The 13,726-nt window shown below is 32.7% G+C and overlaps 2 protein-coding genes across 2 annotated transcripts; both read right to left on the reverse strand.

The window, feature by feature from the left end:
* Positions 1–1,796: 1,796 nt before the first annotated feature.
* LOC137923237 (programmed cell death protein 7) lies at positions 1,797–6,431 on the reverse strand. Its single transcript, XM_068766428.1, has 4 exons — positions 5,790–6,431; positions 4,590–4,776; positions 3,071–3,284; positions 1,797–1,984 (listed from the first exon to the last, which is right to left on the reverse strand). The coding sequence occupies exons 1-4, from the start codon at positions 6,429–6,431 to the stop codon at positions 1,906–1,908; spliced, it is 1,122 nt and encodes a 373-aa protein (XP_068622529.1). The 3' UTR covers positions 1,797–1,905.
* Positions 6,432–6,485: 54 nt separating this feature from the next.
* On the reverse strand, positions 6,486–10,210 carry Tbca (Tubulin binding cofactor A). The gene is made up of 2 exons (XM_068766429.1): positions 9,926–10,210; positions 6,486–6,615 (listed from the first exon to the last, which is right to left on the reverse strand). The coding sequence occupies exons 1-2, from the start codon at positions 10,132–10,134 to the stop codon at positions 6,486–6,488; spliced, it is 339 nt and encodes a 112-aa protein (XP_068622530.1). The 5' UTR covers positions 10,135–10,210.
* Between the last annotated feature and the right edge of the window lie 3,516 nt (positions 10,211–13,726).

Below are 13,726 nucleotides of genomic sequence, written 5' to 3' on the forward strand. Positions count from 1 at the left end.
TACGCACAATTGGTTCATAAAGTAAAAAGTAATTTAAGATAATTAAATCATTTATAAATACATTTTCTAAATTGCGTATAAAGACAACATTTTGTGGAATTTTTTTTTAAAGTCAATAAGAGGTTTCTTTTTTTGCTAAAGGTTTAAATGACGAAACCAGGTGTGGCTCTAACTCGTGTAGCGCCCCCCTAAGCCTGACCCCCCCCCCACCCCTCCGGCTATAACTATTAATTTTGCCGTCGTAACAAGAAAGTTTTTTCGTATTCCAACAAGCTATTTTATAAGTAGGTATAGCTTACAGTATGGTATTAGTTACGGCCTTTATTATGACGGCAGAATAACACTCATTGTTTTTATGTCTGTAGCACATCTCTGTTGCGAAACCAAGCGGCGAACCGCGATAGATTCCAAGACGATGCTCTTAGCTGTCTCAGGGAGCGCCGCGCCCGTGTGCATTGCACACCCTGCACTATAGGTTAAGCTGTTCCTGCTGGCAGCATTATTCCGTTAATTTGAGGGTTGCATAAATAGAACTTAATTTAAATTTCGTTACCGTAACTTAGCCCTAAGGGTTTCCTCCAGATCATTGGCTCGAGTCATCACATTTCATCATCATTTATGTATCTTCTATAGATTTATAATGAGACCGGTTGAAAGCGGTATTCATGTAACGTCTTCCGATGACACTAAGAAAGTCTTTTCACAGAGTGACATCACTCTGTGTTTGGCACTAATCGGTGTAACATAACTCCTGAAGATGCCCCGTGGAGGGGTGAAACACGTGTTGAGTGATTTGACGGTGGCGGTTGTGTAATTCGCATTGTTTGCCGCATACGCATTTATCAGCGGGCTGGCGGGCGGTGCACTTTGTTGCACGACTACCACTGCATGGACCACAGACGAGCCAAGGATGGATCTGGATCCAACCTCGGTTCGCCCACGCTGTTCGCAGTCAGAGATCTGGCGAGCGCCTATAAACATCTTAAAAAGTAACCTCTTATTTCACAACCCTGTAGTATTTTAAAATCCGCAAACTGCATAGTTCGCTAGATTCGTGCAATTCTAAAACGTCATGTTTTTTATAAATTTTTCATGATTATAAAATTTTGGTATTGGATCGACCGATATATTAACAGTGCCTTGTGTGCAGCGCTCTCGATCCGTGTTTTTTGCCAGCGCGTTTCGACTTGAGGTGAAGTTGAAAATAGATTTTTGGGCAATTCGTGAGGTGGTGTGTTATGTGTAATTTCAAACTGGTGACTTGTAAATTATTATGAATAAAAGACTTGATTCAATTGACTATTGTATTTTATTTACCTTTAAAAATAGTAAAAGTAAATTGGCTCGAAATATTTGGCAAACTTAAATTTATATTTTTTTTACTTAGTATCAACCCTGCCTTGAGCCCCACGCCTAAGGCGACTATTTTTTTTATAGCCCTACTATTAGGGTCCTCTCGCTCTCCCCTGTCGCAATTATACGACAGGGCATTACAAACTTATATAATATCCTTAATAAAAATTGTTATTTAATTTCACAAACATTTTTTGCTATATGAACATCGCGCGTTTGAAAGTTCGACATGAACTTCGCGCCTTTGACAGCTCACTTTGAACTTTGCGCTGGTCATTATTCATCCATAAAAAAAATATTTTAAATTCACATATAATCAATAGTGTTGTTAACTTTGATATATGCAACATTTTTTTTCTAAAGGAATGCTACAGGCCAAAAACTCCAAACAGTACAGTGTGGTCAGGACTACTATATATATCAAATAAAAACACACATTTACGTACAAAATATTTTATTTCAAAGCATTATAAATGCAGTTATAAAGCACATCACCACGCCATCTTATCAGACGCTTGCAATTAAATGTATAAAATACAGTTTCAATAATTTTCAACCCTCCAACTTAGGTATGACCCAACCCAGTGGCAGCGGTGACCCATCTGAACAAGCAAACTGATCCCAACTGCTCCTGAAAAGTTAACCAACATTGAACTGTTAAGTCTATTACCACCACAACAGTTGATCAATCAGCCATGGAGAAGGCTATGCTCAGGTCTCATTTAATTAGGAGCGAGGAGATCCTTAAACGAATGGAACTGACTCTGATTGGCCACTTGCCAAAGTGACAATAGGCAGGTCAATGTCCTGGGACCTTAGGTTCAACAGTAAAGACTGCAAAAGGACATCCTACAAGATGGACAGACGACCTTGGTACCAACGTTGGAAGGTGCTAAATTCAGGTCAATTCTAACCAATCCTACTGTATATCTATGGAGGAAACTATGTGCAGCAATGGATGATACCATGTGGGATCTACTCATGAAAACCAGAATTGGGAACACAGGTATCGAACCCAGGGTAAGAATACCCAAGCGTAGTAAAGAATGCAAACGGGCTCGTTATAGGAGTAAGCGAGACAGGCTATAGTTTCATGGTCACATTCTCAACGATAAAACTATTTATTCAAAGTACTTTATATACAACAATTCTGAGCATTACAGTGGGAGTCCCTTGTCCATTATGGACATCATACAGCTGAAATTATGATAACAATGCCACTATACACTATACATTATTGTATCTGCAATACAATATAACGGTTTGAATTAGACCACTATTACCAGTGTCTACTAAAAACGTAAAGGTCTATGGAGTGCTTTGTCCAGTTAGCATCTTAAACATGTTTTAAAAACATTTAATGAAGCTTGTCTTTAAATATATTGCATTAAAAATATTAAAATAATGCCACATTTGTAACTCAGCTACAAACAATGATTAATAAGAAAGCAGTGTTCATATTGACCAAATTTAAGTTTGCTAATGAAATGAAACAGACATGTTTTTGATCAGTTTTAAAATTATTACCTCGCTTGTTTTTTGTACAGTAACAGAAAATAACTATCAAAAATACAGGTCGATTTTTTTATCAATCCCATTGGAAAAGTATAGGGGAGAACTATTTTCAGCACTGCAACCAATGGCTGATGATGTCTGTATATATACATATATATATATATATATATATATATATATGATACTATAGACAGTACATTACCTCACAGATACAAATTTCTTAATGTCTCCTTTGAAGTTGACCTGCGGCAAGCGGTCTCCAAACAGAAGCTCGCGCCACTTCTTCAAAACGTCCAGCACCTGCTTATCCTTCTCAACCTCCACTTCCGCTGTATTCTGTTTCAATGTAATACGCAAGTCACTCTCTTCCTTCTCATATGAAGCCAGTTTTTTGGTCCAAAGGATTTTTAATTTATCTACAAAAAAAAAATTACACTTAAACTGTCTTCCAATGCGATGTCACGTGTCATGTCCCAATGTCCCTCACGTTCTTAACTTGAGTTACTTGGAAGAGGGGTCGGATGTTTACATAGATTACTTCACAAAGTAAAGTCTAGGAAATACATATAACTTTTTGCGAATTATTCTGTAATAAGCTCTTCTGATTTTATAGCATAATAGTAAACAATAATTTTATTGTATAGTAATTAGAATTTTGAAACCACTTTCTTACTATATTATCGTTACGTATTATATATTGACCCCTTAGCTTCTATATTTATTTTTACCCTGGATACCAGAATTACAAAAAAAGCTATAAACACAACAAAACTTGGTTTGTTCATGGCTTCTCTAATTTCAGGCAGCGATTGAATAATGCAGCTTAATTTGAACTTAAAAATGTAGTAAATAAATATAATTATTTTATATTCCTCTAATAACCTACTAGATGGCGCTAGTCAAGAAGCCTTTTATACGCGGTACGAATTAACGGACTCTAAAAATCCCACCCTATGTAATACATGCTCCACAAAATATTTATATATACCAAAAATTGTGTTTCTCTGTCTTTGTAGACCTTGAAAAGCCTCCATTGTCTGAAGAATGCTTTTACAGAGAAAACTTGACTCTAGTTTCTACCAAATGGGTTTTATACTACTTTGTTATACTTGTCATGGCATACACAAGTCTTCACTATAAATAACCCAAAATAGGTAATAAATATAGAAAAATAAATATCAATTTCTAATCGCAGTGCAATATGTGTACCCACAATGCAGATAAACAACCTTATTAAGGTTACCTTAGTAAGGTAGTTGGAAGATGAAAATGCAGGCCGCTTTCAACTAATCCTATTACTAATCTATAAAGGAGCCCTACATCCAACAGTGGACATCCTAATAGATGAATTGCCACCGTAAATAAACACTTATTTTACTCTGTTCATGCAATGTGTCGATGGACTACAAGCAGATGTGTTGGACTATAACCGACCGATAAATTCCTCATCAGGTATATCTTTGTATTTAATTAGTGCTATTTTTAACCCTTAGTAGCCTGATTTACGAAAGTGATTTTTTTTAATATTACTGTGTTAGCTTAAGGGTCTAGATGAAGGGAAAAATAGATTTTTTTTTTAATTTCGTTGGAAAGAATATTATACAACAGTAAAATACGTACAGCCAACCTATAAAAGAAACTAATAGTAATGTGAACATTCGGTTTAAAAGATTGGTATCAAAATTGAAACTCTAGATTATTAAGGGTTAACATAAACATACCAATATTCTTCTCAAAAGCAGCCGTTTCATTCTCTGGAGTACTGTCACCTCTGCCTTTGGCCGTATTGGCACGAGCTCTACGAAGACGCAACAGCGCATCCAGTTTAACTATGAACTTCTTTGCATCTGTTTTCTTCCGTACAACTTCTTTAAGGACCATGTCTGCATGTAATTTTGCTTCAGCTTCCTGTAAAATAATTATATGGATATTATATCTTGTTTGGGTCTTCAGAAAACACTGGATTAAAGTTACTTCCAGCTGGATTTATTTGAAATCTATAAAGCCAACTAATGTGAAGGAATGGACATCTTGCTGACATATTAATAATATTTTTATTTCATTAACATCTGAAATTACAATAAAATTGGACTGAGAAAACACTTCACTAAGACGCAGCAAGTATTGTAGATTTAATTACATTTTAAATAAAAATTTTGACTAGAGTGAAGAGTTAGACCCAACTGAATCTTTAGTAAAAAAAAAGAAAAAAAGAAATTTTCATCAACAATGATGTTATAGTCCAGGGATGGCCTATTTGTGGCTCTGAAGATTATTTTTCGCTCCGATTGATTGTCAAATTATTTCAATATTTAAATTTATATAACATATATCAGTTCCTGGGAAATTGAAACAAATTACTGGTGTGAATAATAATTATTATTATTCCATCATAAAATCAATGAAATCCAAACACCGATCATAATTAACTGACCGGCATTTCAAGTAATATCAGGAGTGTTGTCATATATGTGTGCATATATCTAATTTCAATACACATATTTTATACTTTTGTTTAAATAATTTCAATAAAAATATTTTTGTAAAAAAACATTCTTTTCAGTGTTTTATATGCATATTCAAAAGCGGCTCGAAAAAAATTACAAATTTCGATAAAATAGCTATCACTATGCACTAAACAGTACTAGATCTTAGTCACCTCTGTTCTAGTAATTTTCTGTTTGAAAATCGTTCAAATTGTGCAGCTCTTCTGTGTTGGTATTTTTTATAACGTAATAGTCAAGATTGCCAACTTTATGGAGCCCTATTTACATAACATAAAAAGGGCTTCGTACAGAAATTAAAGAGTTGAACTAATACTAATCTGATGGAAGATGGAATGATGCTGAAAGGCATTTTCTTATGTTTTATTTGTAAATGCCAGAGAAACAAATGTATTATATAAATAATATAATAAATACCTGTTTAGTCTTTTCAATGTCATCTTTAATTTTCTTCAAATTCTCTTCAATCTTACGGGACCGCTCCTCCATCTTCTTTACTCTTTCTTCCTTCTCCCTTGCTCTATCAACTTTCACTCTTTTCAATCTCATTCTTTTCGATACTCTCCTCGCCAATTGATTTCTAATTTTGCAAAGATATGTATCACCAATACCTTCCATATGCTTTTTAATATTCATTTTCTTTTTTTCTATGTCTCTCATATGTGTATTCCAGTCTTCGTCGGAGAGACTTTCAACATTTTCTTTTAGTATTAACTCTATTCTTTTTACATCTTCTACTAAATGCACTAGCTTGCTTACTTCGCCATGTGCATCTGATATTGATGACTTTTCCCGTTTTCTCACATTACTCCTTACAATGTTTTTTCCAAAGCTTCTTACAAAATCTTGGTCAGATATTGGCGGAGGAAATAAAGGTATGTGTACTCCAGGTATGTTTATAGGCGGAATATTGACAGGGACATTGGCTGGCGGAGGAATATACACTGGTGGTGGACGTGGTGGTGGTGGTATTGAAAAATTGGGTGGAAGGATGGGCGAATAATTACCGAATGTAAAACTACTTCCTCGAAAATTATTATAATAATTGGGGTTTGACATGATTTTAGCTGATATATTAATATAATAGAAATTAGTGTAAGTAACTGATAATAACTAGGCCGTCACAGGCAGCTGACATTCAGCGTCCTTCAACACTTGTTCAGCGACTATATATTCCTCGTGTTCCTTGAGATCCTGTTCGTTTTCTAAAATAGATTTCAAATCAGCATACGCTTTTACTAGCCTGGAAAAAGAAACAATCTTTAAAATAAAAAGCAAGACCAACATAAACAACCAGACAGAATACAGACTTTTGGTAAGAAAAATACTCTTCACATATAAATATAGAAACATTAAAATAAAAACATGTTAAAGTTGAATTGTCTTTGGGATAGAAAAATCATTTTTGTACAACATACAAACTCGATGGTTTAACATATTTGTTATAATTATATGTCATAGATGTGGTATAGTGAGATTCACAAAACTATGTTCAAAAACTAAAGTCATACTCCTTATACCATAAACAATAATTTGACCTTATATAACTAGTCTTGCCATAAATTGTTACTGGATGTTTACATACATTTAAATAAAGACAATAATTTGTATCTCAAATATTAGCTTCTACAATAATAGATTTCATTCCCGCCATTATTGTGTTTTGAATTGTTATAACTTGTGGTCTGTGCTAGAGGACATGGCCTGCTCGAAATGTCACCCAGAAATTGAGTCACTCAAGAAATCTTTGTAGGAAGCAGTGACAAAGATTCCAATGGAAACAGTTCATAAATCCATTGGCAAATGGCTCGACCGTTAAAAGCGTATGTTAAAGCTAAGGGTGGACACTTCCATAACTAGTTAACATTAACATATCTTTTTCACTCAACATAATCACATATAAAACTTCAAAATAAAATTATTTTTTCACCTTACAGTTTGATCACAGTAGTACGTACATCAGTTTGTAATTTAAATATTTTTTATGTATTGCAATTCATCATATATTACTAGTACTAGACAAGTTATAACTTATCCTTTTCTTACATATGATTTTAATCATCTAATAGACCATATTTAGCCACTTCCGCTGCCAAACACAGATCACTAATCAGTGTAACATAACTCCTGAAGAATCCGTGGAAGAGTGAAACACGTGTTGAGTGATTTAACGGTGGCAGTTGTGTAATTCGCATTATTTGCCGCGTGCGCATTTATCAGCGAGCTGGCGGATGGTGCACTTTGTTGCACAACTACCACTGCATGTGCGGAAGTGTCTAAATATTGGTCCTTTTCTTACTTAGGGTGGACTTCCGCAAAATAATGCTGAGTCCATTAAATATTTTATCATATGCGCTAGGATTTCCATATTTATACAGTATATGTTGTGCCATACACAATAAAGTTGTTAATTTTGACATAACTCACTGTAACTCTTAATAGAAAGTACAAAATTATGTTCAGGATTTATATTCAATTTTAAATTGATAAACTAATGTCTATAAAAGGTTTCAGCAGCATTGGTGGAAACATTACAAATTTAATTAGATAAAGTGATCTGGTCATTGAAAGTTACTCCCAATCCCTAGCAAGAAGGCCTAAGCAAGTTGCCAGACCTGAGCGCCATACCCAGGACATATCTCTACAAAACAATGAATCTGACACCAGGATGATCCAATAATACATAGATGTTACATCTATTGATATTTAATTTGAATTAGTTGAAATAAATGATGTCTAGAGCTTCTTAATTTTTTTTACATGATAGATATGTTCCTTGGTAAAGCATGAAAAAAATCATATCAAAAAATACAAGAAATGGTAAATTTGGGGATATGTTCCATGACTAAAAAATGAAAAACACATGCAATAATAAAATTGATATTACATAAGTATTTATAACAAAAAAACAATTCACTTTCATTACAAAAAAAATTGTTTACACATAATAAAAATCCAATTTGTAATAAAATATATAAAAATATGAATTGAAATTAGATATAAAAATAAATAACATGTGTACATGTTTATTAGGACTCGAACAAGAATGCTATCATCCCTACTGTCAGGTTTGATTCATATAAAGAATTTCATTCAATACTAATGAACTCAGTAAGTTTTTTTTGTTATAAAATAGACTTAGTCACTAACATGTCACACCAGAGGGGGTTTATGGTATTCCCCCAATTATATTTTGTTGGTGTATAGATAAGTATCTGTAATTGGTAAAATTAGAATTTTCTTGTGTTTCTTATTTCATCTGCAATCAGTCCCAGGACTATAAGCGAATTTGTTGAGTGGTTATAGCTTTGAAAGGAATCTCCCCGGCGAGAGACACTCCTAGTTCACCATTGAGCGTCTAGTCTCTGGATGGCATTGGCATGGCATTTAAGATGTTTCCTGTACTGGATGCAAGTCAATTCGGAAGCCACGTCATTTGGGTGTTTGTCTAGTGGATTTTTATAATTAGTAGATGACTGCTGGATCTCCTCCATTACTGTATTGATCTCCAGAGCTCCGTGGATTTCAGAGTATGTGAGGAACCATGGAGCATTTGTTATGGTACGCAGTATACTATTTTGTAACCTTTGTATAATGGTTATGTTGGAGTTACAAGTGCTTCACCAGAGTTGGATATAAAAATTAGAATTATAAATATTTTTATGCATTCATACTAGATCAAAAAATTTATCTAAAAATGTATATTTATTCTTACTGGTGAACCTTATGATTTCAAATTTGTAACTAAGAAAGGGACTAATACAAAACGCTTCCACCATGCAGCAACAGTTGGAAAACAATGCTATGCATTGTTTACTGCATGTGCATTTATCAGCAGGACGGCAGCCAGTGCACTTTATTGCATGACTGCTGCTGCATAGCAGAAGTGGCTATATATTAGTCCCTGTCTTAGTTAGGATAGACTTCCGCAAGGTAATGCCTGAATGAGTTGGGTGTATATGAAATATTTGAAATGACCATCATTATAAAATAAGTCTTGTTATTAGATTTTCACATGATGACGTTTGATTTTTCCCAACAATATATTAATTAAAACATCGTCAATACACCTCCATTTGAAAACTGTTATGTTTTAAATATATATGGATTCTAGTGGCCTAATAAACTTGAGAGGGCTGCTAACTAAACCAAAAAAACATCTAATGCTGCATGTGTATCAAAAGTTTATAAACAAAATAAGAAAGTAATTAATTACATGTAAATTAAAAATGAAGTTCGGCGATCCGTGTAAACTCTAACTGTGCACAAAAGACAGTCATGAAATGAGTCATGGTACAACTTTGAATAATATACGAAACAACAATAAACTAACTTATAAATATAGTTCCATATTTTTCGTCATTCAAAATATAGAATTTTGAAACTATATTTTCTTATAAAAATAATATTTGATCATATTTATTTATCGACATAACCTATAAACATATGTTATTTCAAGAGTGAATATTTTCGTAAATACATGTCAAAACTAATTTAAAATTGTTTTTTCGGGAATAAATATACGGAAATATTAGTTTAGTAGAGAAACATACCGCCTCTGACAGTCAGGTACCATCATAAGCGACTCCTGAAGAACTTCCTCTTGCTTCCTTATATTGTGTTCGTCCTGGCCTTCGTCTTTGCACTTCTGTACTCTATTCCGTTGTTGTTCGGCTTCTTTCTCGTAAACAATCTTCTCTTTGGCAATGCGTCTAACAATGCCAGTTTTAATATTAATTTGTCGAATCCTCGGATCTGCCATTATTTAAGTCTAAATACAAAAGCGTCGACTAAACGTCTATGGCGTTCGCTATACTCTTTTGTTTCTTTTTGCCACTGTCAAAATCTTTTGACGTATGTTGAACTTGAACTTTAGGTTAAACTTAATATCCTTAATAGTAAAAATTACTCCACACAGTAGTTAGATAACTTAGTTAATGTTAGTTTCGATAAGTAATTTTAGTTATTTATAAAAATATATGAAAATTGTTATCATTTTATAAATATCTTTGACATTTGTTATGTCTTAAAATATTAAAGTTATATTAAAGAAATACAATTTATTGAAACTTATTTGTACTTATAAATAAATCTTAATGGTAATTTTATATTCGCATGTCATTAATAACTACATAAAGTTATTTTCAACGTTTGAATTTTTAATTTGTAATAAAAAAAACATTTAAAATGAATGACATAAATAAATACGATACGAAGTCGAAGCATCTGTCCGTTAAATTTATAGCATCTAATACCCATTGAGTTAATAAACGTAATTTTACATACCTGACTAAACCAAACTGTTGACAGAAACTATTTTCAAGTTAGTCCTAGGGGATTTATACCACTGATTACACGTGTAAGTGGGTAAATGTTTAACTTGGAATGAAGAAGTAAAATGTTCCCTTATTCAGTAATGATACTTTAGCAAAATAATGGTATTAAATTAAAATGTAATATTGTAGAAAATAATGTTTCACAACTTTACTTATAACACGTGTAAAGTAAATTTAAGCAATAAGTTTAACTCAGATTTGCTAGTTCGGTAACTATTATAATTATACTCAATGATTATATAGATTAAAAAGAATTAGTTTTAGATTTTATGACTTATTCAATTAAAATATATATAATCTGTGCAAGCAATTAATTACTTGTCACATATTTATGACATCATATGAAAGAAAAGACTTATTTTTAAGGCACTTCACTTTGTTTACTATAATTATTATTGTATGCAAACAGCGATACTTGTTTTAGGTTACATATTAAATTGTTTATGATGATATATACGGTGACAGGTATAATTACATTTTTTAAAATGCAAAAACAGATAATATATGAACATTCACATGTGCGTCTCTTTTTTTTTTCTTCAAATAATGGTAACATTTAAGAAGTTCATCATCGTAAAGATTCATCAAATCCTTTTCCATCTTTTTTAAATAGGCCTTTTTGAAACCCTGTCATTGCTGAGCGCCTGTATAGTTGAGACCATTTTTTTTTAAATTGTTTAGCTTTGAATAATTAAGCAGCCTTCAAATAATTATTCAAAAGGCATGAAAAATAGATATGTAAAGTTACAAAGATAATATTTTCTAAAAACATGTCCAAAAATTTGTATTAACACATTTATTTTATGTTTTTTTCTATTTGAGATTATTTCAGATGTTGGTGGGTTAATACTCGGTGTTTAAATTTAAATAATAAAGGTTTTTAAAAACAATAATATAAAAATTTATTCATAAGAGCTCCGCAGGTGACTCATGAGACGTAACATGCGTTTCATTACATTATAATACTATATTAGTTTTAATTATTATTATTAATAGAAATTAATATTAGTTTTACTTTAATTAAATAATAAAAACTTTTTATAAATATAGGCCTCATATTGTTATTTCTTACTTATAGTATATAAATACATTCTTCTCTAATTGTTGTTATATGTATTCGTACATGCGTCATATTGACGCGTTTTCGTAGAGATAGGTATATGAAAAACGTTCGTAAACCTAGTGATATAAATGTAAGAAATAAGGCAAATAAACAAAATAAATTAAGGCAGAACAGAACAAAATTAAAACCTGTGGTATTCTGGTAGGTAGGTGGCGAAGGATAGGAGGTGATGAAAGAAAGGATTAGAAAAAAAAATGGAAGGAATGAAAGAATTTGATAAGAATGAAAAATGAATGAATGAATAATATATAAAAATAGTATATAATATATATAGTATACAATATATATGAATAGTATATAAAAAAAAAGTTAGCATATAAAAAAGACGAGAAAGCATATAATAAAGTCTGTGAAACAAATATTTTGTAAAAATAGACACAGTTTGTGTTCCCAAGATATGGAGAAAAACAAATATAGTAGCATATATAGTAACATATATAGCAAAACATATATAGTACCTATGGAGGAGGATAAAAAATGGTCATGAAAAAAGGCCGGGGTGTCCAAACCTTTTTTATAATCCAAGATATTATGAAAATTTTTAAATTTATCGCCAGTCGTGATTAAAATTTGTGTATGTACAATTAAAATATTAAAATTTATATAAAAAAGTTTTTATATAAATTGAATAATTTATATTTATTGAAAACATGAATTAAAGTACAAAATATATGCACTGATTTTAAATATTATTTTAAAAATTATTCATTCATTAGTAATTTTAATTGAAATTTTGAAACAAATACGGAAATACGGAACAGTAATAGTTTAATAAACAATTTTAAAATAAAAAAAAATAATAATGAATATGTAAAGGGAACTATGGTACATTTATCTAGAAACCTAAATAACTTATCAAAGATCCGAAAGTGGCTGGCGGACCGCTATTTAGTCCCCCCTGATTTATGATATAAAACAAAATACTCAATATGAGTGACTGTATCTAATCGCATAGATAGCAAACCTCCTGTATCGACAACATTTCGCATCTTATAGATTGACGATTTCATCTACAAATATAGTTGAAATATATACAGGATGTACTAAATTATATTGACTTACATTATCAACCACGTGGAATCATTTATAGTAGAGTTCCCCAAACTTTTTTGTGTCCAAGACCCCTTGCCATGTAAATAGGTACTAGCAGTGTATGTGTTGAGATCCACTATCGTGGACCCCCATTCACTTCACGGACCCACAAATTTTTTTTCGCTGACGTAGACCCCTTGCAGGTTGTCATAGACCCCTAGGGGTCGATATAGACCACTTTGGGAATCACTAAATTGAATTGAATATAAATTTTATAGTGACCATTTATTAACGTCATGAGAAGAATTTAGGAGTCTAATTAGAAAAGAAGTCAGATGCAGTGTCGGTGGACATTGGAGCCGAAAGATTCTGACTTAGCGACCATGACCTGGTAGTCGCAGCGTGGGTAGTTTCCCAACAAGTTGGACCCACGATTTTTAAGTTCACGGACCCTTCCGTTCCGTGAACTCAACTCAGATGAAGCTATAAAAGCCTTCGAACTAACAGCACTTCAACAGAGAATAAATAAGAATTCACATATTTGTACTTTGGACTTCATAAGTAAGAAAAGTACCAATATTTAGCCACTTCCGCACATACAGTGGTAGTCGTGAACACAGTGTGTTTGGCACTAATCGGTGTAACATAACTCCTGAAGATGCCCCGTGGAGGGGTGAAACACGTGTCGAGTAATTTAGCGATGGCAGTTGTGTAATTCGCATGGTTTGCCGCATGCGCATTTATCAGCGGGCTGGCGGGCGGTGCATTTGTTGCACGAATACCACTGCATGTGCGGAAGTGGCTAAATATTGGTCCTTTTCTCACTTAGGATGGACTTCCGCAAGGTACCGCCTGATTCCATT

Source organism: Battus philenor, unplaced genomic scaffold (genome assembly GCF_028537555.1).
Source record: "Battus philenor isolate CCGP_79_NKW_IND1 unplaced genomic scaffold, ilBatPhil1.0.hap1 SCAF_21, whole genome shotgun sequence".
Lineage (NCBI taxonomy): Eukaryota > Metazoa > Arthropoda > Insecta > Lepidoptera > Papilionidae > Battus > Battus philenor.